We start from the raw sequence: 27,300 nt of genomic DNA, 5'->3' as shown, positions 1-27,300 counted from the left end.
TAATCTTTCTTGATCAACTTATTTTCATATATTTAGCAGTCTCGTCATCCATAATAGCAATTATGAATTATATGTGAAATATTAGCATACGTTGCTTGTCCTTTCTCTTTCTTTTTCACTTAACCTAATTAGGTTCTAGAAAGGGGGAGACACATGTTGTTGGGAGGGAAAGGTAGAAATGTAATAGACAAGGAAAAGCCATTTAGTCATCTCGGACAAGCTAATTAATTAGTATGGATCATAATATAGTTGACATTATTTTTCATGTGCCCAAAGCAGAAAATTAACGTAATATATTGTCTTTGTCAAAATAGAAAACTAAATGTAAAGTTTTTCCTCAAAAAAGTTTTTTTTTCTTTCTCAAAGAAGCAATAGAATCATATTACAAAGCTAACCAAAAATTGGAAAGTAAAATCTCAATCCAACATGATTATGTGACATAAGTATTATGAGTTAGAAAACCACCTTTACCATATTAACAGTATTTAGCTCTAACATGTTTGAAATTTAATTTCATGGGAACTCTAGGATATAGTAATTATTATATTCCTAATATACATGTCTAACTTTTATAGTACTTATGTTATAACTTATAGAACCACTAAAGTTTATTTAATGAACTAAATATTAGCATCTGACGGGTCTACCTTGTTTCATCTACACCAAGCTAACATATAACTCCTTTTCACGTTTTATTAATATCAACCAATAATAAAACATTAGATAGAGCTATTAATAAACCAATATCACAGGTTCATTTGGTAAGAACACGTAAGCGTATATGTAGGTTGATTATTTTTCGAAAATCATCTTTAAAAAATAATAATAATAACAATTTTGGGGACCAATAGTATTTGATGTGCTTTAACATCTTGATTAAGATATTAGATTATACAGATACCCACTAATTGACTTTCTCTTCTAATAATATAGTTCATATGTTGCATCAAATTAAATATGTGATAAAGTGATGCAAATTCTTAAGTTTTATTTATCACTAGACGAGTGTATACTTATAACCATTAAAAGGGGTAATACTTAAAAGTTGTATGATGACGGAATACGGTGATAACATTGATTAAGGGTAAGATGATGGGTTTTAAGTCCCAGCGCACCATGAGAGTAAGATATCGGGTTCGAGTCCTAATGCTCCATGATGATAAGATTTGGGTTTGATTCCAAGTTCATTATAGTCTAACATGCCTTTATATTGGTAAGGTATTGAGTTTGTGTCTCGTGATCTTGATTTTGTGTTGATTCATTAGTTTCTTGAACTTTATCAAGTTCTATTTCTCACTATAATTTCGTTCCAAAAGAAATTCTCTTTCCAAAAAGGTTGCTTCTCTAGCCATAAATACTTTATGGTCATAAGGGTGATAGAAATAATATCCCATTGTGTCTTTGGGATACCCAATTTATCAGATCTTGAGTCAAGTTTATTAGACTGCAGTCTCTTAATATAAGCTGGACAATCCCAAACTTTAATATGTTTAAGGTTAGGCTTGCGTCCTTTCCATGTCTCAAAGGGTGTTGTAGAGACTCACTTAATGGGAACTTTATTAAGTAAGTATGTTTCTACTTCTAAAGCATATCCTCATAAATTTATTGAAAGATCAGTGAACCCCATCATAGATCTCACCATATCTAATAAGGTTCAATTTCTCCATTCAGACACACCATTATGTTGTGGTATTCCTGGAGTTGTCCACTGTGAAAGAATCACATTCTCTTTGAGATATGTAACGACCTAACTTGTTGTTTTGAACATTTACGCTCATTTCAACTATTTGAAGTTTCTAATACCTTCATATGATGTATTATGACGTGTGTGAATCGTCGGTTTTAATTTTTCAGGTGTTTCGGTATTAGTTCGGATAAATGAAATTCATGTTGGAAGCTTAAATGATAAGGTTTGACCGGAGTTTGACTTTTGTGCAAACGACTCCGAAATAGAGTTTTGATAGTTCCAATAGCTCCGCATGGTGATTTTAGACTTAGGAGTGTGTCCGGATAATTATTTGAAAGTCCGCAGTTGATCTTGACTTGAAATGGCGAAATTAAGAAATTGAGAGTTCGGAAATTCGACTTTACTGATATCAGGGTCGGAATCCGACGAAAATTAGAACAGCTCCATTATGTCATTTATGACTTGTGCGCGAAATTTTTGAAGTTATTTCAGATTGATTTGATATGTTTCGGTGCATATTATAAAAGTTGGAAGATTTGAAAATTTATAAGATCGATCTGAGGTGTAATTCATAATTTCAACGTTGTTTGACATGATTCGAAGCCTCGACTAAATTCGTATCGTATTTTAGGACGTGTTGGTATATTTAGTTGAGGTCCGGGGGGCCTCGGGTAGATTTCGGATGACTAACGGATCGAATTTTGGACTTAGGAAAATGCTGAAGAATACTGGTGCTGGTGCCATCGCTTCTGAGGAACCTTGGTCACAAAAGTGACTTTGCTGAAGCGAGCAACTCCTCGCAGAAGCGAAATGGGGAGGTAGGGTGCTCATCGCAGAAGCGGACACATTTTCGCACCTGCGACATCACATGTGCGGTCACTGAAAAATGCAGGAGCGAAGGACTTCACAGGTGCGGAGTACCTTGCGCAGAAGCGCAATAGCAGATGCGGTTCTGGGCATCCCAGGAGTGAACTGGGAAGCTCGGCAGGAGTCCGCAAATGTGGGCCTATTTTCGCAGAAGCTAGGGTCATAGATGCGACCACTTTTCTGCAAATGCGAACCCGTTGAGCAGAATGCCTTATATTCGAGGGGTTCAACATTTTTACCCATTTTCGAATTTTGGAGCTTGATTTGGGTGACCTTGGAGAGAAATTTTACAACACAACTTGGGGTAAGTGTTCTTGACTCCCTTGTGATTATATTTCATGAATTAATCTTCGTTTTCGGCGTTAGTTATTGATTTTTCAAGAGAAATCGGAGGTAATTCCATAAAATAAATTTTCGAACTTTGAACACCGATTCAGAGTCGGATTTGAATGAAATTAGTATGGCTGAACTCGTAATTGAATGGGTTATCGGATTTTGTGAGTTTTATTGGATTCCGAGACGTGGGCCCCACTGTCGACTTTTCGAGCAGAGTTGAGAATTTTTATTAATTGTTAATATGTAAGTATTGGAGTACATTGTGATTAATTTGCACGTTGTTTGAATAGATTCATATCGTTTGGCTTGAATTGGGGAGATAGGAAGGCATTTGGAGGTTGATAAGCGCGTAGTGGAATTTTTGGAGTATTGGTTAGCTTGCTTGGTATTGGATTCTGCTTGTTCGAGGTAAGTAACATTTCTAAACTTGGAGCTGAGGGTATAAACCTCGAATATACGTGTTATGTGATTTGTTTGGAGGTGATGCACATGCTAGGTGACGAGCGTGTGGGCGTGCACCGTATAAACTGTGACGTAATTTATTTCGTGGAATTTGTAGTTAAATAATTTTGGCATTATCCATGCATTTTCATGTGTTAAAGAAATTGAGCTGAGAATAATGTTAAAAATCATGCTGAGGCTATATGCCGATATTATTGAGACCCACATAGGTCGTATTGGTGTTAAATTATTTGTTTAAATCTTAATTTCATACTTAGTCATATTCATCTACTTGTAAGGATATTTATGGGATCGAGCTGCATGTCGCAGCATGCCATATTGGCTATATATATATATGGATCGGGGCTGCACGCCACAGTAGGCCTTATAGGCTTTATTATTATATGGATCGGGGCTGCACGCCGTACCATGTAAGATTGGCTTATTATAGCGCTTGGACTGAAGGAGACCCTCCGGAATCTGCACCCCCCAGAGTGACCACAGATGATTTTACATTTGGGATGGACTTCCCAGGGCATGGAGTTACCTTATTTATTTATATTTGGGATGGACTTCCTAGGGCATGGAGTTGTCTTATTTACTTATAATCTCCCTGGGCATGGATCTTGCCCGAATCATTTATTATATTTGGGATGGAGTTTCCTGGGCTGGATTGGCCCTGTACAATATTGAGTGACTGAATGTCAGTTATTATGTATATATATATGGGATGGATCTTCCCTAGGCTGGATTGACCATGTACAGTACTGAGTGATTGAGTACTCTCAGAGTGTGAGTACATGAGTTTATCACTGTGCTGCATTGCATTAGACACTCATACTTGATATGTAGGCATAGAGAAGTATGTTTTATCATGCCATGTGATAATGAAATTTCTTATCTATCGTTAAAGTTTTTGAGAAAAATCACAGATCTCAGACTTACTCATATTTCAATGACTTTCGGCAAAATATTTGAGATTTATTGTTATACTTGAAAAGAAAATATTTATTTTTTAGAACTGTATACGAGCTGAGCATGTTATTATTGAGTTATTACTTGTTTTGCTTTAAATTGTATTGTTATGAACTGTTGCTGGTTATTGGAGTTGGACTCTAACCCTTGCCCCGATTCGTCACTACTTTCAACCTAAGGTTAGGTTTGTTACTTATTGAGTATATGGGGTCGGTTGTACTCATGCTACACTTCTGCACCTTGCGTGCAGATGTTGGATGTTGATGTTGTTGCGTACGGCGGGAGCTGGATTTGAAGATGTACCTGCATTCCAGTTATGGCTATCACTTGTCCTTGGTAGCATTAGATTCGAATTATGTTCATTTATATTTCAAACAAATGTTGTAATTATTTTAATTCAGTTTTGTAAATATCTAAATCTTAGAAACTCATGATTTGTACTACTAGTACTTGGGAAATTCTTGTATAAAAACAGTTGTATTATTATTTCTTTCTCTTGATCAATCTCATTAATGTAGTGTTGCGAACTAGATATTAATTTAAACTAAATAAGCACCCTTAAATAGAGATAGTGATCTAATAAGCAAAAGAAAGCATCCACTAATCCACTAACAAGATGTTAGGATGAATTAAATTGCAACTGTGAAAATGCATCCAATAATCTACTTCCCCATTAATCTTAAGTCATTAAACTATTTTTCATTACTTCTTCAATATCGTATTTCATTTCCATTCTTTCTTTGAGCAGTGAATCTATCGGAATCAACTTCTTTACCTTCGTAAGGTAGGGATAAGGTGTGGGCACATTATCCTTTCCGGGCCTCACTTGTGTGACTACACTAAATTTGTTATTGTTGTACTCACTATTAACATTTTGGTCCAACGAACTCTGATTACTGTTCCAATTAATTGTCGTTGTTGATCTCGCATAGATTAAGGGAATAACGTGAAGGTTTTAGAACATATATATGATGCAGAAATACTGTTTGCTTATTAATTATATCTAAATTGGCGCTTTATTATCTGCTTAATGTTTTACTACTTTTGTGTCTTTAGACCTACCATGATGAAACATGATTTCTTGTCTGCCTAAAGCACACTAAGTTTCATAAAAACTTGCGTTAAAATATTTAAAGGGGTAAAAGCATTAGGAACAACTGTAAATTTGATTTGAAACATTCGCTAAATGTAAACTACTAATGAGAAAATTAGTAAAAGTTTAGCAGAAATAGCACTAATTAATCTCATCTCAATGATCATATAGTACAAAATTTGGAATGCAAAACTCAAATTATATCTTTTTGCACATCGATGATCAACGGAGAAGGTGTTTAATTAAAACACAAAAAATCAAATTAGAAGTTTGAGACCGAATATATTTGGAAATAAAATTTTTATTTTGATTGAAAAGAACGATTTTACTGAGCTTAAAGATTTGAAATTGTTTACCTTGCAATGTGGTCTTTGAGAGAAAGTTATAAAACGCATATGGTCCAAGAAGACAAATTTTTCAAACATGATATTATATTCCAATTAGAAATGAGCATAATAAATTTTAAAACGAAAAAGAAAATTATCAGCTCACGTTAAATCAGCACTGGTGATTCTTTTTTTATTTTCTATCACCTGTTTTCAGAAATTAGTATTATCGACTATCAAGCATCAATAATCATCTCTAATTGATTCGTTCAATGGTCAACTGGAGAACTTATAAAGATATTATCTTTGTCTCAATTTATGAGACAGTATTCAAATTTCGAAAGTCAAATCTTTTAATTTAATTTGATATATAAATTGAAAATAGAAGGCGTACCTTTTATTTATTTATAAAGAACGCAACGTCGTCATGATTGAATTAGGCCAAAGTCTTTGGAATTCAGGGATAATTCTTTAACTTTGTCCACTTAAAAAGTATTTAGTGCACCTATTTTACATGTAGAAAAACTTTAAATGAAATTAAGGAACAAAAGTCTACGGTTAATTAAGGGCTTTTAAGCACATTCATCTTTGCTGTTGTAGTTATTTGTTAGTGTATTAATTATGACTAAAATATAAACATCAATTAACCATGCCAACATTGTCTCTAGTGTGATATTTTATCACGTATTTTTTGGTTGTAAAATTAAGTTAGTAATAGGTTCATGGATGCACAATGGCACATCTACATAAATCGGATAAAAACTTACCCGCATCGAATATTTATATCAAGTCAGTAAATATAAGATATGTGTCTTGCATATATTTTATTTACACTTAATTATGATTAAATAATACGCATTTTTATTTTTATTTATTTATTTATAAAGTTAATTATTTAGTTAGGTATAAACACTGATACAGATAAATATTTACCGTCTCATAGTTGTAAAGAAAAGTAAGTGAAAACAAGTTAAAACTCAAGAAAGGCAACAGGACAACGGAAACAGCAAGAAATAGCAGAAGCCACAGGTGAATCTGTCATTTTCGTCGACTTTTCAGCACATACACAAAAAGAATCTCAAATCCATACATTTTCTTGTCTAAAAGGAAACAGGTACGAGAATCCTTCCTGGTATGAGCCTAGACCCAGTCAAAAAATATTTTCTTAAAAGATTTAAATTCAAACACAAAAGAAAAAGATTTTTTAAAAAAAAAAGAAGGGCAGTGCAACCTTTTTATTTAATTATTCAGTATTGGTAATTTACTCACTTAAATAATTTAATTCATAGTATCAAATACGCTTACTGAAAAGACAATACACTCGTTACTCAAAAAATTTCTTTCCAAAGTTAAACTTCAACACTCTAACAAAGAGTGGAACGACTTTAAATATCTTTTATTTGGTTTAAAATCAGGTTATCCATGAATTATACTGCTAACTAGGATTATAATACGGATATTATATAATTCTAGAATTATTGCAAGGATAATGATCGGGATTTTCTATGCTACCTTTTATATAGGATAGAAAATTTGATGATTGTAGTTTAAAATTTATCCTGACTTTTAAGTAGCACACTCAACTGAACATAAGACAGATTTAATTTAAAAATTTACACCGAGAATTCAATTTAGCCCCCCAAACCAAATGGCCCTTTATTATTTTCACCACACTCCTTCGTACAATAGCAATTACGCCTTAAATCCAAACAAGCTGAGGTTAGCGATATGAATTATCATGCCTTTTATCTCAAGTTGGCATTGGCTATATGAATATCTCAACTCATATCATCAACTAGGGGTGTTAATGAATCTTTAAAAACCAATTAAACCAATCGAATTGAACTGTACCGAATCGATTTTTAATTTTTTTTAAATAAAACCGTAGATTTTATATAAAATTATAACCGTACCGAATAATAAGGTAAGTTTTTAATTTTATAAAAATAAACCAAAAAAATATCAAATTGTACCGAATTAATTTATATATGAAAATATATTTTATATACTAAGTTTAAAACTAGCAAAGGGGTTATAAAAATGGCTACAGGTGACCAACTAATTAATATCCAAAGTCCCAACTTCCATACATTTTCTGTTATTCATGTCGAAACTAAATTAGTTCTAATATCTTAACTAGCAAGCCACTAAGTATTCCATCGATCTTCAACAGCAAACCACATAGTATTGGATATCTTTCCTCTCGTATGGTTTAGATTTCTATTGTTGGATACTAATCTTCTAATAAGCTCTATTCTTGAGTTCAAATTTGATTATTATCCACTCGTATAATTTATATTATCTTATTCCTGCTTAATTTGTTCTATGCTACCATATATAGAATAATGGGATGAATCTCTATTCTGGACATCTTTCATGTATTCCTTTGATCGGCCCTTTTAAAATAGTAAAAATGTCAAGAGAGTTTTTCTAAAGTCCTATGCAAGTCAAGGCCGGCTCTAACCTTACCACAAGTAAGGCTTGTGCCTCAGGCTCCCAAATTTAGGGGCTCACGATTTTTAAAAATTATAGATTTATAGATATTTTTAAAAATAATATTTAATAGTTTTAGTACAAAAGTATTTTTTTTTATAACAGTTGCCTCAAACAAAAGAAAATTTTCAAAATTATAATTGATAACATCTTACCTAAGATTAACAATGTCTCAAGAAAGATTAGATGTGTTGGTTATATTATCAAGTGAAAGAAAATATTAGAAGAAATCGATTATTAAAAAATCATTAACATTTGCATCTCAAAAGCCAGAAAAATAGACCTTAAATAAACTATATATCATAAATTTCTTTTAGAAATTTAGGCCTCATATTAAATTTTGGCTTTAGGCAACATATGTGCTTGAGCCGCCCCTAATGCAAGTACACGCTTATCGCATTCTAACTTTGACTAGTAATTCCTGCATGATGTTTTTAAAAAAATACCAAAAAATGGACCAAATCGTACCGATGCGAAGAGAAACCGAGATGATTGGGATAATTTTTAAAAGTCTAATTTTCGTTATATATATAAAATAGAATAACCGAAAAACTGGTATAGTATAAATTTTATAAAAAACCGACCGAACGGAATCATTAACACTCCTATCATCAACTACCAAAATAAAATAGGGCATAATAGAAGAGAAAAATTCATATAGGTGAACCTAGTAATTTTGTAGCATTATTTTTTTTGAGCAAGTTGAGTATTTGTTAGTCGGCCAAAAATAATTATACTCGTTAGTCAAATATACAAAAATATACACGTATTATATATAAAATATGTTTGTTAATCTTTAATATACAAAAATATACTTACTTTTTGCTAGGTATTACTTTTAGAGTGACTATATAAAGTAAATTTCCCTATTCTTTTTTCGTTGCCGGTAACTGGTAGTACTACCTGATGTCCTGATTGCACTATCACTTCCACTGGAGCTGACCCATTTGATTAGACATAAAGTCCAATGTTGGGCCCACAATACCTGTCCAGTGCACGTGGGCATCTGAGGCTCATGTCGGCCCAAATAGGTACAGTTTAAAATTTCTAATTGGTTGGTTTAATGTTGAATATGGACCCAAAACGGGTTTGGTCCGGTCGAAAGCGTGTAGTTCACGATCTTTGATGTTATGTGGATAAAATTCTGGGCCGTGATAAGGTTGTTGTATTGTCTGTGTCATTGTGGGCCCATTAGCCTAATGCCTTGTCTTGTCTGGGTCAGTCCCTTCTTTGGTTCTGTTTTCTTTTTTTTTCTCATCCCTTTTTTGACATTTTTAGCATGGAGAATTTGACATTGGAACATTTGAAATATTACTGAATTTATTAAATTCAAAATATAAGGTATTTGGACAATATTTAAGTAAAGTAAGAGTTGAAAAAGAATATATTGAAGTTCTAGCTCACTAGACATCTCAAATTTTAACAAACTTGAATCTGTATAACAATCGCGTTTGTTCTGATATTTTTTTAATAATATAGTAAAATATTATTATTGAGGACATATATTATAGTATAATATAAAAAATCAGTATTATGCAATCAAAATCAGTTAAAGAAACTTCATAAAATCGCCATTTAAACTCAAGTTTCAATATACAATCCGAGATTGGATGTGCAGTAAACTTCGCTTTTATATTTAGCAATCAAAGAACTTTACTGTTAAACTCTATTTTTACTTATTGTTTGGACGGTTATTATTTGTTTTATTGTATCTTATTGTTACTTTAAATATAATATTTATTTTGATTGTTTTATATTTTATTGTATTGTATCTTTAAATCCGTCGTTATATAACCACAAAAAGTGTCAGTTTATAGAACGATCGATTTTGTGTGGTAGCGTCAGTTACCTTTTTTTTTTCTCTCATTTTGCCCTTTCCTTATTATTAAATAATCATATTTTATCATTTACCCAATATTTTTATATAATAATTTTATCTTGTATCTTACTTTTTCTTTATAATATTGCAAGTTTATTCTTCATATTGTTAGTGTATGATATCATGAAACGACGATAAATAATACAATTTATTTAAACAATGTATATGTCAAAAAAATACAATAAAATACAATACATTACATTACATTATGAAACGCTACCTAATAACCATCCAAACAAGCTTAGTCAAAAAAAAGTTCCATCCACGCCTATCTAAGGATCGCTCCCAAAAAAGAATGGTTTCTGGCTTTTAGAGTAAAGATGGAGAAGTAGACGTGGTAACAACATATATTCTTATAGTAATATTTTCGATAGCATAAATCGTCTTTCAAATTTAAGTTCCGATACATTTAATCTTCTCTAAACAATTTTCTTTAACTAATCACAAAAAAATAAAAATTGTTACTAATCATAAGCTATTGATAATGTGTGGACGTATACAATTAACCAATCTCTTTCTCTTGTTTGAGACAAGATGTGAATCTAGAATATTATATTCTTTTACGGTGAAAGAAGTTGGGACGAAATTGTCAATAATAGATTACCTTAATTGGAGTATTAAACTTGATCGACATTGCCAACTTTTGCAACATGGTAAAAAAAACACACACAAGATATCTGAGAAAGGCATCCAGAACTTGGACACTGACTTTATCCACATTGCCAACTTCTGCAACATGGTAAAAAAAAAAATAAGGAAGCTGAGAACCAGAAATTGGACACTGACATTTGTATGGAAGGGGAGCCTTGGCATAACTGGTAAAGTTGTTGTCATGTGACCAGAAGATCACGGGTTTGAGCCGTGAAAACAGTCTCTTGCAGAAATGTAGGGTAAGGCTGCGTACAATAGACCCTTATGGTCCGGCCCTTCCCTGGACCCCGCGCATAGCGGGAGCTTAGTGCACCGGGCTACCTTTTTTACAATATACAGAACACAGTAAAGTAGATAAATGGTAAAAACATTTACATCAAGGTATCCTTCTTTAGTTGTTAAACAGCATATAAACGTAAAACCAGCTGGATCTTAGTGAGACAGACAGGGCAACCCCAGGTTTTAGCTTTAATCTCGTTTAAACAAGACATGCACCCAGCCATATGGCCACATGGTACACAAGCCCCTTCAATTGCAGCTTCAAAGCATATTATACATGATGAAGCAGTATTAGTACTCCCTCCGTCGTGTCTTTTCAATAACTTCTCTGTTGTTGAAGAAGATGAATCCACAAAACTAGATTCAGATAAACCAGACTGGACTGGGGTATTATCATCTATGACCAAATTTTCAATTGGTGGTGCTGAAGGTACAGTTTCAGGGACAACAGGGCGACGGATAGTTAGAGTCAGTCTTGAATGCCTTGCCTGGAAACAATTATGCAGAAAGAAGACACAATTTGTAATCAATGTACAATTATTGTGCAGAAATCATATGTTTGAGTGGATACATCAGCCAAAAATGAAAACATAAAACAAAATTTTCTAGGAGAATTGTTACCTGCTTATTGACTGGCCATAAGGAAGCCATTCTACTAACAGCCGGCTGTCTAGACGATGATGCCTGTGAAACATCTTGCACTTTTCTCAGATTGTTTAGTCGATTCTGTTCCTTCAATGCATGTTCTTTGTTCACTTTAGTAATTTCCCTTTCAACTTCTGGCCTTAAGGATTCCAGCTCATGAATGACATCCAGTAATTTCTGAAATCACATCACACTAATGATTTAACATCCATAACTGGTGCAACTTTCACAAATTAGATATTAGAGACACTGCTTAATTACCTTTTTGTAAGATCTCTTTTCTGTATCATTTGAAGTAATGTAGTCTCGGTGGAAAGGTATAGTTTCTGATAAAATACTGAAAGCACGAACACATATATTTAACAAATTACTCATATATAGGTGTTAATATGCCCTCAAGAAGTTATCAACATGGAAATATATGTTTACCCTGCGTATCTGAGAAGCAGAATGTACAGATCTATGATATTGTTCTCCTGCCGATGATTGTTTGCCTAGAGGAAAATGAAGCAGAAGTTTAACCTCAATAAAGCTCGTACGCCAACTCAAAGTCAAGGAATGGTGTGTAAACAGAGACTTATAGTACTTAAACGAGCACCATATAATAAGGCAGATAATCTTGTTAACACTCGCATAGAGTTTAGAAATAGAGGAGTATGCCTTTGTCTCTCCAGATGTTATACTAACAGCCATTTCATTTGCATCGACAAAATCAAACTACACATTAATCAAACTTTACAATTGAATTTGCTTGTTTCCTCTTCCATTTTCATCCAACAGAACATCAGATTTTCTTATGTCACCCTTGTCCGGTTAATACCTGGTGCTTAGCACGCACAGCAATACGGTTCTACTACAATTCTAGAGTTTCTATGTCGGCGATATAATTGATAAGATGAATATGGCAGAGATGTTGCAACCATCCATTTTGTTAACTCTCCCACACATTCACCAACCCCTTTCATTTTTCACTTCCCAAACAAAAACTTGGATAAATAAGAACATAGAAATGAAACCAAAAGGCAAGCGAAAGATGACATGATTTTCTTGCCTATATAGTTTGATTCTATGTCCAAGATTCACATGCATAGGGCAGGTGCAAGAGAGAAGATACAAACTAGAAATTGCCATGCAGTATAATAAGATCATCTTAATTTTCAACAACAACAATCTAAAGTACTCATCTATAGTTAGATTTAGCGTTTATTCGCTTATCAAGCTATAAAATTTTGAAGAATTAACCCGAATAGCTGCCCGTATAATATCTTAAACTAAAAATAGACGGCAGATAGATAATATATGTATAATATATGTATAACTATGTATAATCAATGTATAATCTATGTATACCGGCTAGAAAAAGTATACATTGAATCTGGACGGCTATTTGTAACAATCCCATGAAAATTGAATCTGGCCAGAGTTCTTACCTAGCTACCCATAAGGACTGCCTGAAAATCCTCACATTCTGTCAACCTTAGCTATTTCACTATAAAATTAACTTTATCATTTGGTTGACAAGAAAAATAGTGAAAGTGCTGAAAAATACTTGACTCTCCGAGATTTTGTATGCATGATAAGGCTGTGGAAAGAACGAATTAAGAACTTCTCCGTTGAATATTATTTTATTCCTTCAGATTCAGTAACTCAATAGAATGAGTAGTGAAGGGAGCCTTGGAGCAACGGTAAAGTTATCTCTGTATGACCTATAGATTACAGGTTCAAGTTGTGGATGTCGTCACTAATGCGAACTTTAGGGTAGGTTATCTACATCATATCCCTTAGGGTACGGCCCTTGCCAAACCCTGCGTGAATGCGGAATGCTTTGTGTACTAGGCTGTCCTTTTAATAGAATACGAGTATTGAGGCGAAAAATTGTTTTTTCTGTTTTTGAATTCCATTTTTCTTTCAAAGAATTACAAAATTGCTATCCAAGATGATCAACAATTTAATACAATTTTTTTTTCGCTGATAACTCTTTGTATCTTTGTTTACATACAAACTAAGGCTACAAACATGAAAGTTAGTGAATGGAAGTAGTATACAGATTTTATGGGCAAAAGATATACACAGCAAAGTGCAGACAATTTTAAATTAGCAATCCCTACTATTGGAACGGATAATTTATAAAACTATACCTCAATTGCAAACAAGTATTAGCAGATAGAAAGAGTTATCGAGAGAGAATGATGGGACCTCTTTGAGAAGGTTATCAGCGATATTGTAGTAATATTGGATAGGAATTTGATTGTCAACTTCGATCTTTCTAGTAAATTCACTTATGTTGATCAGATTCCTCGCCGAACTCATTTCACCGGCGCCGGCGACGACAACAGATAAAAATTCCGAGTTTGAAACTCCGGTAAGTCAATGACTTTGTTGAAATTCTCAAATCTCCTCCTGTTGTTAAATGTTGAAGGAAAATATTTTATTAAAAATCACCACAAATCACTACACTATTCTTCACACATAAAATAAGCAATCAATGCCCTTTCTTCGTAATAGTACCAAACCAATTTAACTAAAAAGAGAAAAACCTATTATTCTAATTACAAATTCTAATTAAACATAAATTAAATAAATTATATATACCAAATCCTATTTAGGTATCCCTCTGGTCAACGCCATCACCAAACAATTATTCCTTTGACTTTTGGCGGGACGATAAGTGATAAGTGCCAAATATCCTCTTTTGTTCTATTTTTGCTTCGAGAAAATCGTTTCCTGTTTAGTTGTATTGTTAATAGCGTCTCAAGGTTTTTCTTTGATTATAAAATCTGAATCAATACATTTTTTTTTTCTATCTTTACGTAGTTAATAAGTACTATAAGAGAGGCTCAGATGAATAGATTGAACTTTGAAGTTTACTATACTTCGTTTTAAATTGAGATTTTCAAATCATAAAATAATCCGTCAAAGATAATTCTTTACAAGAGTCGAGTAGTAAAATAATTTACAAAAAGAGAGTTGAAACTAGTGCCATCAACTAATTGACCTGACCCACTTGGATTGAGGCTACCCGAAGGGTGCACACAGAGTAACCCGCTCCTATGTAATAGCTCGCAAATCACATAGGAAGGTAAACCGCACTAGGTAAGTCCGTACGATGAGCTCGACTGAGAAGGTATGCAAGTGAATTTCGAACCCTAAATCTCCTATTAGCGAAGTCCCCTGCTCAACCAACTCTATCAATTGTCCATCATAGTGCCTTTTGAGATTTAATAAAATTTGCATAATGCACTGAAGTAGAATAAACATCACCATCATATGAGTAACAAAATGACCAAGTTGAAGCTGAACATATTAAGGGTCTCAATAGAACAAATATATGCACAGGATTGTATTATTACATCTGTAATTCCAGTAAGAGTTTCACTTCTCAGTTCTCTGCACACGTAAATTTACATTCTCCGGGAAGATTAAACTATGAAGGCAACCATAGCATTTTGCTTCAGATCGAAAATCTTAAACACAACTAGCATATATATATATATGTATACAAAACTCACAATTATCAAGAGAGAAACTTCTGTGTATGCCTGCAAATTGAGAAAGCATATAGCTCGTCAGCTGCCAGTAAGGAATCTTGTAACATATATCATCTGCAGTACATTCCTATTCATAACCATCAAGTCTTCAAATCAGCAATACATATTATTTTAATTTACTTCATATTCAATGGGTCTCACTCAAGATTAATCAAAAATTGAAAATGCATTCAGCAAATCAGAATATCTGGTACTCGTCTGCAATATATACGTACGTACTCTTCGACGTAAGCACACATGTTGAGGAAGGGACATGTTCTAAGACAAGAAAATAATTTTGAATAGAATGGCGGAAACACCTATCAGTTCCAAAAATGATCATATTTCCTAAATGTTTTTGAAGGACAGCAAGAACGTCTATAATGTACAATGGTAGATAAAAAAAAATTCCCAAAAGCAAAGCACATTTTCCTCCCTTTTTCTAGTTACCAGGAAAGCTAGTGCTTAATCAGGATTTCAATACAGATGGTTCAGAAGAACTCAAAAGTCGATAGGCAATAAGGACGTGGCTCCAGTTATCATCCCTCCCAATTCCTTCCAACTGGAAAAGGCTCTAAATAATAATAGTATATGCCTTCACTAACGAACCCAAAAGGTTATACACTACCAGCAGAAAAACAAGAGCTACTCAAACAAGAGCAACAACAACAACAACAGCCCAGTGAGATCCCACAAGTGGGGTCCGGGGAGGGTAGTATGTACGCAGACCTTACCCCTACTCCGGAGGAGTACCAAGAGCTACTCAAACAAGAGCCTATTAGCCAAAAGTTGGAATACCCCAAAACTTGGTTATGTTTCAGAAGACGAATTGATACTAGGAGAGAATGACATTATTCAACATATTTACTTTGTTATTATATCGAATGAAACAAAAGCAAAGAGGAGATGAGGTTGCCGAATTGCTTACATTTGAGGCTTTGGTCATTTGCTGCTTCAACTGTTAAACAGCATACAACCTTATCACCTGATCTATCTTGGCACGACAGACGGGGCAGCCCCACTTCTTTCCCTTGATCTCATTCAAACAAGACATGCATCCAGCCATGTGGCCACAAGGGATGCAAGCTCCTTCCACGGGAGCATCTAAGCATATTACACAAGATGAAGAAGCACCATCAGGATTACTGCTTTCTTGTGCCCCAGAGTTCTCAATAGTCGGAGAAGCCAAGTCAACTGGGCTGGCGTCGATCAATGGATAGTGAATTGGCCCATTGTCTATAACTTCATCCGTAAGAGGAGGAGCTGTTGGGACAGATTCAGTAACCGGATTCTCTTGTATTGCTTCAACAACAGTAGATGTATCACTAGAAGTGTGGACTTGCTCAACTTGAGTGCCACTTGAACTGGCTTCCTCAACCTGGCAGACACTACTACTAGCTTTTTGGGAAGAAGCCCCTGTCAAAGAGCTATCACTATGACTGGCAACCTCAACAGGGTTAATCCAATTCATTGATGTTTCTGTTCCTGATCCTAGGTGATTCTCATGATAGGTTGGTCTTTGCTGTGAAGCGGACTGAAGAGAGGCACTAATCGCCATTGCTAATTCAACATCCTCTGTGGTCGAAGGAGCAGTTGCAGGGACCACAGGAGTTTGAGATCTGAAAGGAAATGCTGGATGCATGACCTGAAAATGTGGTATAGCAACTAAGATAAGTTTTTTAACTCCATTAATTACAAAAAGAACAGTTCTCTGTCTTCACTGGTAGCATAGTCCTTGTTACAAAAATCAAGAATATAATAAATTCGTTCAGTTGGCAAGAAGCAAGCAGATCTAGACATGACTGCAAACATAACTTCTGAAGAGAAAGGATGTATTATATTAAACCTGAGGAATTCCCTTGCATGCATTGCAGAAAGACTGCAATTGCTGCTTTTCGCTTTCCTGGACAGATGTTAGTTTAATCCTTGTTTCTGCAATAAACATTTTGAAAATGGGGAAAATGATTCAGTAATAAAGTTGCATAATGCAAATAATGACTTAAACAACAGAATCATGCGATAGGCAGATAATTACTCTGTCCTGGCCCCCCAAAGCTAATATTTATTTCTACAAAATGGAACAATTATTTCAAATCTTTAAACTAGCAGATGCAGTTTCTGAGAGTTTCAACCCAATAGTTTCCCTTATGCATGGGCAGGTCTATTTTCATCATTTAAATAACATCTGAACACTTAACAATCTTTAAGTTTGCTAAAGCTGAGCATATTTGGCCTAACCAACATATTGATACTAACTGGCCCTTAAAACTAACAACTGATGATGAAACCTCGTGCCACTCACGTGCCACCATAAAGGGTGCAGAATTAAGGGAGATTAGGATTTGGAAAGAAAACTCAGGATGGCCTCTCTTTTTAACCATGCTCATTTGAGTGGCACATGGTTTCACCATTAGTTCTGTGGGCCAGTTAGTATTATTCCGCTAGTTGGATTAAATATGCATAACTTTAGTGAACTTTGGATGAAATGAGCTCAGGTGTATATTTAAAAAATGAAAATAGACCTGCCATAAACATAAGGGACAATTTTGGCTAAGAACTTAAGTTTATTAACAATGTTTTTAATTCTGAGGTGAAGACGATAGCACAAGCAACACGCAATACGGATCTCCGATGCTTAAATGTGTAAGTAATTCAGTATGAGAATAAGATGCAAAAGCTTTATCATTTCAGACACTTGGTGGAGTAAATTTGACCATAAGATTTAAAAGCCTAAATGTCAAGCACAGGCTTAGAGGAGAGAACGATCTTAGCAATTGATTAGAACAGCCAGAAAAACTTCTTAACTGACTTGAACCAGCTCTCGGCAAATCGTGGCATGGTCCAATAACTAGTTTTCAAGCCCCATATATATCCTTTCCATGGAAGAATACTATGAATAGACACTAACACATACTGTGCATACAGCAGTGTTTTACTGGTCCATTTAAGTATTAGAACTGCCTTATTGTGACTATAAAAGTTCATAAAAATTGCATAGCCCTTTTCCTCGTTAAAAATTCCATCACCCCCATTCTTCTGGGGGGACTTTTACTAGATCAGATTACAATGTACTTACGCCTAGCTCCTCGGGGTCTATTCCTTATCCCTTGGGAGGGCATTATCCCTCGCCTTCGCCTCCAGCGCCTCGGGACTATGCATGAAAATTAACAAATAATCATCTTCAAATGGAAATATTTCATGGCAGCTATAAGAACTCTGGTTAAAGAGCGTAGGAAATTACTGTTTGAAATATCGGATATGATAACTGCTGGATCAGGCAGGCTGAAATTTGGTTCTTCCATATTGGCCTTCCACAGTGCAACTATTGTGCGGGGCTGAGCATCCTGCTCAAGATATAACACTATGTAAGTTAGTAGCATGAAGCATATGACTTTTCAAAAAACGAATTAGTTTCCCTGGCCCCATTAGGAAAGCATATGATATGAGCAACAATCAGGAAAGAATACATGCAACACAGTCTGATCTTGTCTTTTCTAACCAAATAGAACCCAAAGGTAGGGAAGAATGAAATCGACCAGCAAAAGCAAGAATCTAAAGACTTGAGTTTTTGAGAGACGTTCCAAAGAAAGAAACCATCCAGGACTATCACCAAGGGGTAAAAATCTGAATTCAGCTCATTGCTTAACACGTGGAGCCAACTATATGAATGTCGTTTGTCAATCAAGTATTACAAAAGGTAGTACATTAGTAAATACTTCTCTATATAAGTCTAAAACAAAGCAGAAACACGTGGATTACCCAAGTCCTTCAAAAAATCTAACAGTTTTAAGTTCCCAACTTATACATTAATTAGATAGGAGACTTACCTGGACAGCTGAATATATAGCAAGCTCCAACTTGAAAGGCTTTCTGAGATTACGGGAACCGCATGGTAAGACAACCACCCAGCTACAAAAATATGGAATCATCGTAAGTCCATTTTGCTAACAATGTTAAAAATTAGAATAGAAGGCAAGAGCAAATTATTGAACTGCGAAAAGAACTGGTAGCAACAGAAATAAGACACATAAATCAATAACACGCAGCAATGTGCAATACATAGGATAACAAGCCAAAAGAAGGGGGGAAAACGACACGAGATGGTGTGAGACCAATGAAGTCACACACCACTGCCCGCCATTTCCATTAAATATAACCAGGTGAATATGCATTTCTGAAGTCTGAAAGAAATAAAACAATTTTCTAGTGAAATCCCAAAATGAACATTATACTCACACTTTCCGGCTAAGCAACTGTGGTGCGAACAGTTCAAGAAATCCAGGCCCGTAAAGTTCTCGTAGCCAACCAGAAAATAAGCAAATATGGTTCTAATGCATTACATGAAAAAAGCATGTGTGAGAGAAAAGAATATTGAAACATAATCCTTGCATAAGTTGAAGGGTTGAATTAAAAACATAAAACTGAAGTGTGAACATATATACCTCAATTGCACGGACAACATTGCTGAAACCTTTAATTCTGGCAACATCAAGTGGCGTTTGGCAGTCATCATTCATTATCAATGCATTTGCTTAAGACACACGAGACAAGTAGAAAATCAAACAAGTCAAAAAGGCGCTCATAGCCTAAATGAATTAGTCATTATATGTGTTTGAGTAGATATACCTCCATGTGAAAGGAGTAACTTCACCGTCTGCTCAAGACCTCTTTTTGCTGCATGATGTAGAGGAGTCCCCGCATGACGACCTAAAGATGTACATAAGGGTAAGGATCAGATAGAGATCCATAACGTACAGTACAAATGAATAATGCTGATTATGTAAATACGACACTGCTTCCTAGATAAGAGTTGAATGCACATTATTTGGCGTGATGGAATGAATTTGGAAAATTAAACAAATGTAATTTTCGTATCCGGATAAATTCAGGACACTTCATTTAAATCAAGATGTAAACAGAGGCTGGGAAATAATCAAAGTATTTTAGTTTACTAGTAATAACCGATGTCCAATTTAAACAAATGCACAATTGCTTGAATTAAAAGAAAAAAGAAATGATTAATCTCTGTCGATATTGACAGATTAATATGTGCACCGCGATTTTGCTATTCTAAATTGTTACTCTATGTGTTACTATTGATGGTACTGATATATTATCTTTTTCGTCTCCTTGAGCCGATGGTCTATCGGAAGCAGCCTCTCTACCCCTTGGGGTAGGGGTAAGGTCTGCGTACAGTCTACCCTCCCCAGACCCCATTTGTGGGATCTTGTTGTAAATTGTTACTCCATGCATTCAAATAAATGATATACTTTTATTAGAACAGATTAACATAAGAAAGTTTGATATTAGAATACTTCATAGGCGTTTGGCAATATTTGGTTGAGGTTGAAAATAAGAGTATTTGAAATTGAAGTTGAAATCTGTATGTGTTTGGACATGAATTTCACTTGGGAAAAAGTTAGAAGATTTGCGAGTGAACCATTATCTCACTTGAAGTACTTCTTAAATAAGTTTTTCAATATGTCACCAATGAGAAACTAGTATTTGCAAATACTCAACTTTAGTATTTGCGAATTAAATATTATTTTTTTTATGACAGCAAATACTGAAATATTATTATTGACAAACGGGGTAACTTTTTAAACAAGAAATGTCCTAATTTTTAAAATGATCTCAAATGGGTAAAACAGTTAGCTGAAAAGATAATATCACCACTACAATAAAATAAGAATAGTACCATTAATTTTTATGCTTGGAGGGGAACAAAAATCCTATTTAAGAGAAAAGGTGAATTATGTTATGATGAATGAAAAATGAAAGCATATAAAACATGTTAAGGTGGTGGGGCATCTCTTGTACAAATCAATTACCATTTCATAACATTAGCATTTATCATTTTCTAGTTAAATAGTTGCAAGAATAAAGTGACTTAATATGAGGTCTAACATGTCATGTTGAAACACTCAATCACTCATGTCTCGAGTTACATACTCTGTAACAATGGCCTTAGGAGACTGGTCTAAAATCTATATAAGATAACACAGAACTACCTCTCAATTAGCTCCATGAGTTTTCTCTCTTTTAAGAAAATTCACCCCATTATTACACAAAACTTTATCGGGTTAAGTCACTACCACAAGTTTCCATCTTAGTATTAAATACATAGAAGATTAGTTACCTGGACGGTAAGCATTGACATTGGCACCCAATTCTATCAAAGTTTTTGCGACATTGTAAAGCTCAGGATTCATGCATGCCACAATCAACGGCGTCTTCCCTTCCTTATCCATCCACTGAAATCAACCCATTTAAACAAATTATAACCACAGATTCCAGTAATATTCTTATCCATTATAAACACAAACTCCCTCTATGTGAACATCACAAAGCATAAATAGTCTTAAACCCTAATTAAGGAGGAGGGTTGGGGTACGCCAGCATAAAAATAATCTAAATCATGATGAATCCTCTGAACACGAAATTTGTGTATTGATAATCCGACGATTCATATAGATGACTCCAACTAGTTTAAATTCAGTCATAATTCATTGAGTGATATTTTTACACATAATAATAGTTTCAAATTTACAGTTTTTTTCTCACATAAAGCACAAATGATCAACACTCACCATAGGAATATATATTACTCCCTCTGTCCCAATTTATGTGATGCACTTTACTTTTTAGTCTATCTAATCTATATTTAGAAATAATTTAACTTTAAACTTATCATTTTACCGTCAACGAGAGACTTACTACAAGTTTCAAAAGTTTTACTCTATCTTTTTTTCTTAAACTTCGGGTCTAGTCACACAACATCACATAAATTGGTACTGCGGGAGTACCAATCAAATAAACCACAATTTAGCTGTTAAAATCCCAAATTCACTTCAGTCAACCATTAATATAAACTAAATTCGCGGTCTTTCATCACTATAGCAACTCAATTTCATCAAAGTTACAACTTTTTCCACTTTTTCTTTTGACAAAATTCAAAAACATATGTAAAAATTCCCAAATTCAGAAAATAAAAATGATATTAATGCTAAACAAAAAAGCAAATCAATGATACCTCAAGTGCAGCGCCTTCACGGTGAAGAGATTTGATGCCTTCGATATTTCCATAATTTACTTGCTGATACAGAAGCTCGTCTTTCGATTGCTGCTGCCCCATCTGATAATATTATTCCACAAGAATTAAAATCGAAGATAATTGGCAATATATATTTATCTTTTTGGGGAAAATTATTGAGGAAAGAGAAATGGGGAATGGGGAATTCGGGGGTTGAGTGAAGCAAAAGGTTTTATTTCTGACTTTTATTACGCGGTGGGTGTTGGAAAATGGAAACTTGTGGGGTAGAAATAAATAAATAATAAATAGCGGGAAATGTAGAGTGTTTGCTTAATTAAGAAGGGGGAGTGACAAGTAGATGAACTAATATAGTACGTGTAAGACGCGGAGTCTTTGGACATAAGAATTGTAAATTTTTAAAGAAAATTGGAAAAAAAAAATTAAGTTAAAATATTATTTGAAAATTAAAATTGTGTTTGGATATTAATATAATTTTGGGTTGTTTTTGAAGTTTTGTGAGTGATCTGAGCTAAAATTTTAAAAAATAATTTTTAAAAATTAAAAAATTTATTATATTTTATGGCTAAACATTAATTTTGAAAAAAAAAAAGAAAAAAAGAATCGGAAAAAAGTGAAATAAATCATAAGTCTAAACGGGCTCTTAGTTTTGCTCTTCTTATCCCTCTCTTTCTTGGAAAGTTCTTGGACATGCATTGATTAAGAATATTACTTCAAATTCATCGAAATTTCAAAAGAAAATCTTACAATACTTATATTTTAGGGGTAAGCCAAATTTATATTTCTCTAGCTTTGACTGTTATTAAAAAATTAACTATTTGTTATAGTTTTTGGATTTTTATTATTATCAAATTATATTGTATTTATTCTTGATTCTATTAAAGCGCTTTTATTCAAATTTTAGACGGAGAATCATCGTACTGAAATACCCAAATTTACCATACTACTTTTGATAATCTTTTAGAATTACCTTGACCAGATCTTTTAGATTGACATTTTATCCCTCCCCAGCCGAGTGCTTTAATTAAAACTTCTAAACGGAGAATCAACATGCCGAAATACCCAAATTTATCATTCTACTTTTGATTATCTTTTAGAATTATGTTGACCAAATTGTTTAGATTGAAATTTTGTCCTCTTTGTAGGCTAAAATTGTTCAAAAATACTTTTAATATTGTATAATATTGTTCGTTTTGAGTCAAACTCGCACGATTTTCTCCAAAATAACGTTTTGGCCGGATTTTTTAGATTGACATTTGGTTTCTAGATGAATTTTTGTCGTTGGTCAATTCCCTATTTTTCCTAGGTGAATTTTGATTACCTGTAATCTACTTTATCTATTGGTGATGTTTCATGAGACCCAAGTAGAGCATATTAACTCATGTTGAGTAAAATTGTATAATGAGTAGTACTAAAAGAAAAGAATAAATAAAATGGTGATATTAGATAATTTAAGTGTTACCATTGTTTTTGTCTATGTTTGATCTAAAAAAAGTTACCATAGGGTTCGGAGTTTTTGCCAAAAAATTAAGATGCATTGACTTTTTTTTGGAGAAAAGTTGTTATCGATGAAAAATTTGCAAAATAGGTTTGAATTTCAAATCCAAACTTTGTTAGGTAATTCAAATAATTGACTAGGAATTTAACTTACGAATTTAAAACGTTTAGGTCAATTTCCAATTCAAACAAATTGGAATAAATTCTTTTGAAACAGTATAACAAGATAAGGTGAAAGACAAACTCAAAGATAATAGGAGTAATTAAATGCTTCTGATTTTCATTTTTCGATTTAATGTCAAGTGTCTATAGGACTTAATGAGAAACACTAATTTTTTTATTTTTTATTTTTTATTTTTGCAATTATATAAGAGAAGGAACTGGTTCTACTTCTACCTTTGAAATATTATAGACTAGTGAGATGATGCCCGGGCTAAGCCCGGGCCCAACAGCTAGAGTGAAATTTCACGTTAAAAGATTTACTAACATTTTCATATCCATTGGAATTATCAAAACAAATAACATAAGTAGCAACTAAATCTAACATTATGCTAATGTTGTTACCAAAGATAAGATATATTATTTTCAACCTGAGAGCACAAAAAGTGGCAAGGTTGCATCCAATTTGTCATTTTCATGAACATTCATATCAAAGAAGAACACATTTACAAGAAAATATAATGGAACAATTAGTGAAAGCCTAAAAGAAGAAATAGCATCTTGAAATTGCAGAAGATGAAATCTAAAGGCGATGTATCTGTAATATGCAGGAAAACATATTCGAATAGCCACATTTGATATTGTCAATACTTTCTTCTCTTGAATCATCAAGTGATAAATCTTCTCTGCTACCTGAGCATTTGAAGAAAACAATGATGAGAATCAAAACCGTTGCACAAACCAACTATCTTGAAAGCTTAATTAATCTAGGTTGAGAAGTCCCCAAAAGTTGATCTAACAATAATTACCTAGTTTGGTACGCCTTGGTTGCATATAATCAGTTGAGTTTCGATCTAATGTTCTATCTCTAGTAATGTGCGGAGCTCCACTACTCAGAACATCCCCCTTATCAATTCCCTTCAAGATACCTTATACATAAATTTGAGCAGTTAAGACTTCATCCAAACAACCTGAACATCAGATTAAATAATAGTTAAATGGTATGCCTGAAAAGGAAGCCAATAACGACAGTTTGGAAAACTACCCTGTATCCTCGATTTGCTAATGATGTACTTATGAAATACGTGAAATTTAAAGTATTAAACATTTTAATTCATAATAGTACTAAGTGTATCAATCAAAAGTTCTAACGCGATCAGAATACCTTTAAGAACAATTTTTGTTTTTTGTATATTTGTCTTGAATGGACGAAAATATCAGTGTCTTCTCAATTAATGTCTTCTGTTTACGTGAGTTTTAATGTCATGCGCTGCATTTGCAAGCCTTTTGAACTATCACTTCTCCCGGTTGATAGTTTACTATAGTAGAAAAATAATTTTTATGTGAATGTCAGTTCAACATGCCACTGATATTCTGCTTCCTATATATGTGTGAGACATAGGCATCACCATCCACTAGTCACTGAGAATATAACTGATTTCACAAATATATGGTACACTTGTTAATAATTTTATCCAGACACAACCCAGGGCAACACACTAAAAAGTTACCAGCAATAACTGGAAAATTTACACATTTTCAACTCCTTACCACTCTGCTTTCTCAGGTTCCATACGTACTACTTCAGCAAAACCCTCAAGTGCTCCTTCAGGATCAATTTCGATCAAACCTGTGTATGATATGAATGCAAATTATTGCTTTGATGCTATATTTGAATGAAAAAGGAGAAGGATCTATAATGAAATACATCAATACAAATATAAAGTATATCTCTAGGCAGCAATACCAAAAATTATAAGAGGATGCATAAAGTAATAAAAAGGAAACACTTTTACTTGGTATTTGGCATCAACGAAAGGTACCTTACAACTGAATAATACTAAGAAGGAGCATATTTCCATTTTTTTGCAGTTACTCAATATGTATATTGGCTGACTCATTTAAGCAGTGCTATACTTCCACCTACAGTGCAGTTTAGTTTGTTAATAAAAGTACACCCTTAAGAATATCGTATATGTAGCTATTTCACTGCAAGACGCAGAAGAAAACAATAGCAGCAATTAGCGAAATTTGTAGTAAAGCTATTGCTACTAAATAGGAAAGGATTTTGATGGATAAGAGGCAACTTTATCATATAATGGAGAAGAACAAATTCAAGACGAATAAAATCATCAAGAAATAAAAATGAGCCAGTTAGAGAACTAACATCTAATAGACAGTAAATAATGTTTCTTTAACCAGACTTGGGATCGGTTGTGTTATAGTATAACTCCAACACAGCCAGAGTTAAAAAAAAAATTTAAAAGATTGGCGACAAAGAAGTTATCAGACACACTCTTTTTTTTATGCAAAGGTTGTTCTCCTGAAATAAAGATTGACTTAGGCAACAACCGAAGATAAAAGTATGAAATTGTCGAATAAGCCCAACATTGCATATTTCAGTAATATGTTACAGAATAGTCTTTTAATATAATGTGCTTCTCTCTGACAAAAATAACACTTAAGCGAAGTAAAAAAATTTATTCAAAACAAAATACAAAGGAGGAGATAATAAATACATGTATCGTACTTCAAAATGTCCTTGACCGTTTATATCAAATATGTAGTGTAGTAAAAGTAACATCTTTGTTTTATATGTCATAAGCATGTTACTTTTCTATTAGGTTACTAAATTCGTGAAAATACTTTTTGAATAACTTCATTGTAAACTACATTATATGTAGAATGGTCAACATCATTATCGGATGTAGGTGGTCGAATCAACAATCTGACACACTCTGAACTTTTAGCTCTCGATAATGCAACGTAGAGTTGACCATGCGAAAAAACAGGCTCGTGTAAATAAATACCAACAAAATCTAATGTTTGACCTTGTGCTTTATTTGTAGTCATTGTAAAATATAATCGTATAGTAAACTGTAATCTTTTGAATGGAATAAGGACTTTTTCATCATTTGACGATATCAGCGGTATTCTAGAAATAAATACATATGTACCCTTAAAATCACCCGTGGCAGTTTTAGCACTTACAACATGCATTTTGAAATCACAACATGTTAATCGTGTGCCGTTACATAACCCTTCACAAGGATTCAAATTTCGCAGTAATATAACTGGACAATTTTTTTAGAGTTAACTTGTACGGAGGCAAGCCAGAAGGGTTTAAAGTATGCAGAAAATCTTCGAACTGACTTTGATCAATGCGTTCAACAGTTTCATCAATAACAACATATGTCTTTGATGTAAACGGAAATTTAGCAATAAACATATTGTTTAACTCATAAACAAAGTCATTTTTTGTTGTTAAAATAACACGAGAAGTTACTGAAGATGAATCAAAAAAGAATGTACTTACATTTGGATATGTGATCTTAAATAATTCATCTAAAGATTCTTTTTCGAATGTAAAAGGAATAACTATAGTATCTGAAAT

General features: G+C 33.6%; 2 protein-coding genes across 3 annotated transcripts; both read right to left on the bottom strand.

The window, feature by feature from the left end:
* Positions 1-10,903: 10,903 nt before the first annotated feature.
* Positions 10,904-14,116, bottom strand: LOC107765273 (uncharacterized). Its single transcript, XM_016583898.2, has 5 exons — positions 13,869-14,116; positions 12,102-12,166; positions 11,934-12,009; positions 11,649-11,849; positions 10,904-11,515 (listed from the first exon to the last, which is right to left on the bottom strand). Exons 1-5 carry the CDS (start codon positions 13,980-13,982, stop codon positions 11,147-11,149), a joined length of 825 nt encoding a protein of 274 aa, XP_016439384.1. The 5' UTR covers positions 13,983-14,116; the 3' UTR covers positions 10,904-11,146.
* Positions 14,117-14,960: 844 nt separating this feature from the next.
* LOC107765272 (putative E3 ubiquitin-protein ligase XBAT35) lies at positions 14,961-22,511 on the bottom strand. 2 transcript variants are annotated; one of them, XM_016583896.2, is made up of 11 exons: positions 22,233-22,510; positions 21,339-21,453; positions 19,826-19,906; positions 19,642-19,730; positions 19,436-19,527; positions 19,027-19,108; positions 18,441-18,543; positions 18,276-18,350; positions 17,046-17,131; positions 16,128-16,844; positions 14,961-15,211 (listed from the first exon to the last, which is right to left on the bottom strand). In XM_016583896.2, the coding sequence occupies exons 1-10, from the start codon at positions 22,332-22,334 to the stop codon at positions 16,161-16,163; spliced, it is 1,509 nt and encodes a 502-aa protein (XP_016439382.2). In that variant the 5' UTR covers positions 22,335-22,510; the 3' UTR covers positions 14,961-15,211; positions 16,128-16,160. The 2 variants fall into 2 exon arrangements, with proteins under 2 accessions (XP_016439382.2, XP_016439383.2); XM_016583897.2 differs by lacking the exon at positions 18,276-18,350 and having other exon boundaries at positions 22,233-22,511.
* Positions 22,512-27,300: the final 4,789 nt, after the last annotated feature.

The sequence above is a fragment of the Nicotiana tabacum genome, chromosome 14, assembly GCF_000715075.1.
Source record: "Nicotiana tabacum cultivar K326 chromosome 14, ASM71507v2, whole genome shotgun sequence".
Lineage (NCBI taxonomy): Eukaryota > Viridiplantae > Streptophyta > Magnoliopsida > Solanales > Solanaceae > Nicotiana > Nicotiana tabacum.
Note: the sequence above shows the minus strand (reverse complement) of the source record. Positions and strands in the feature narration are given on the sequence as shown.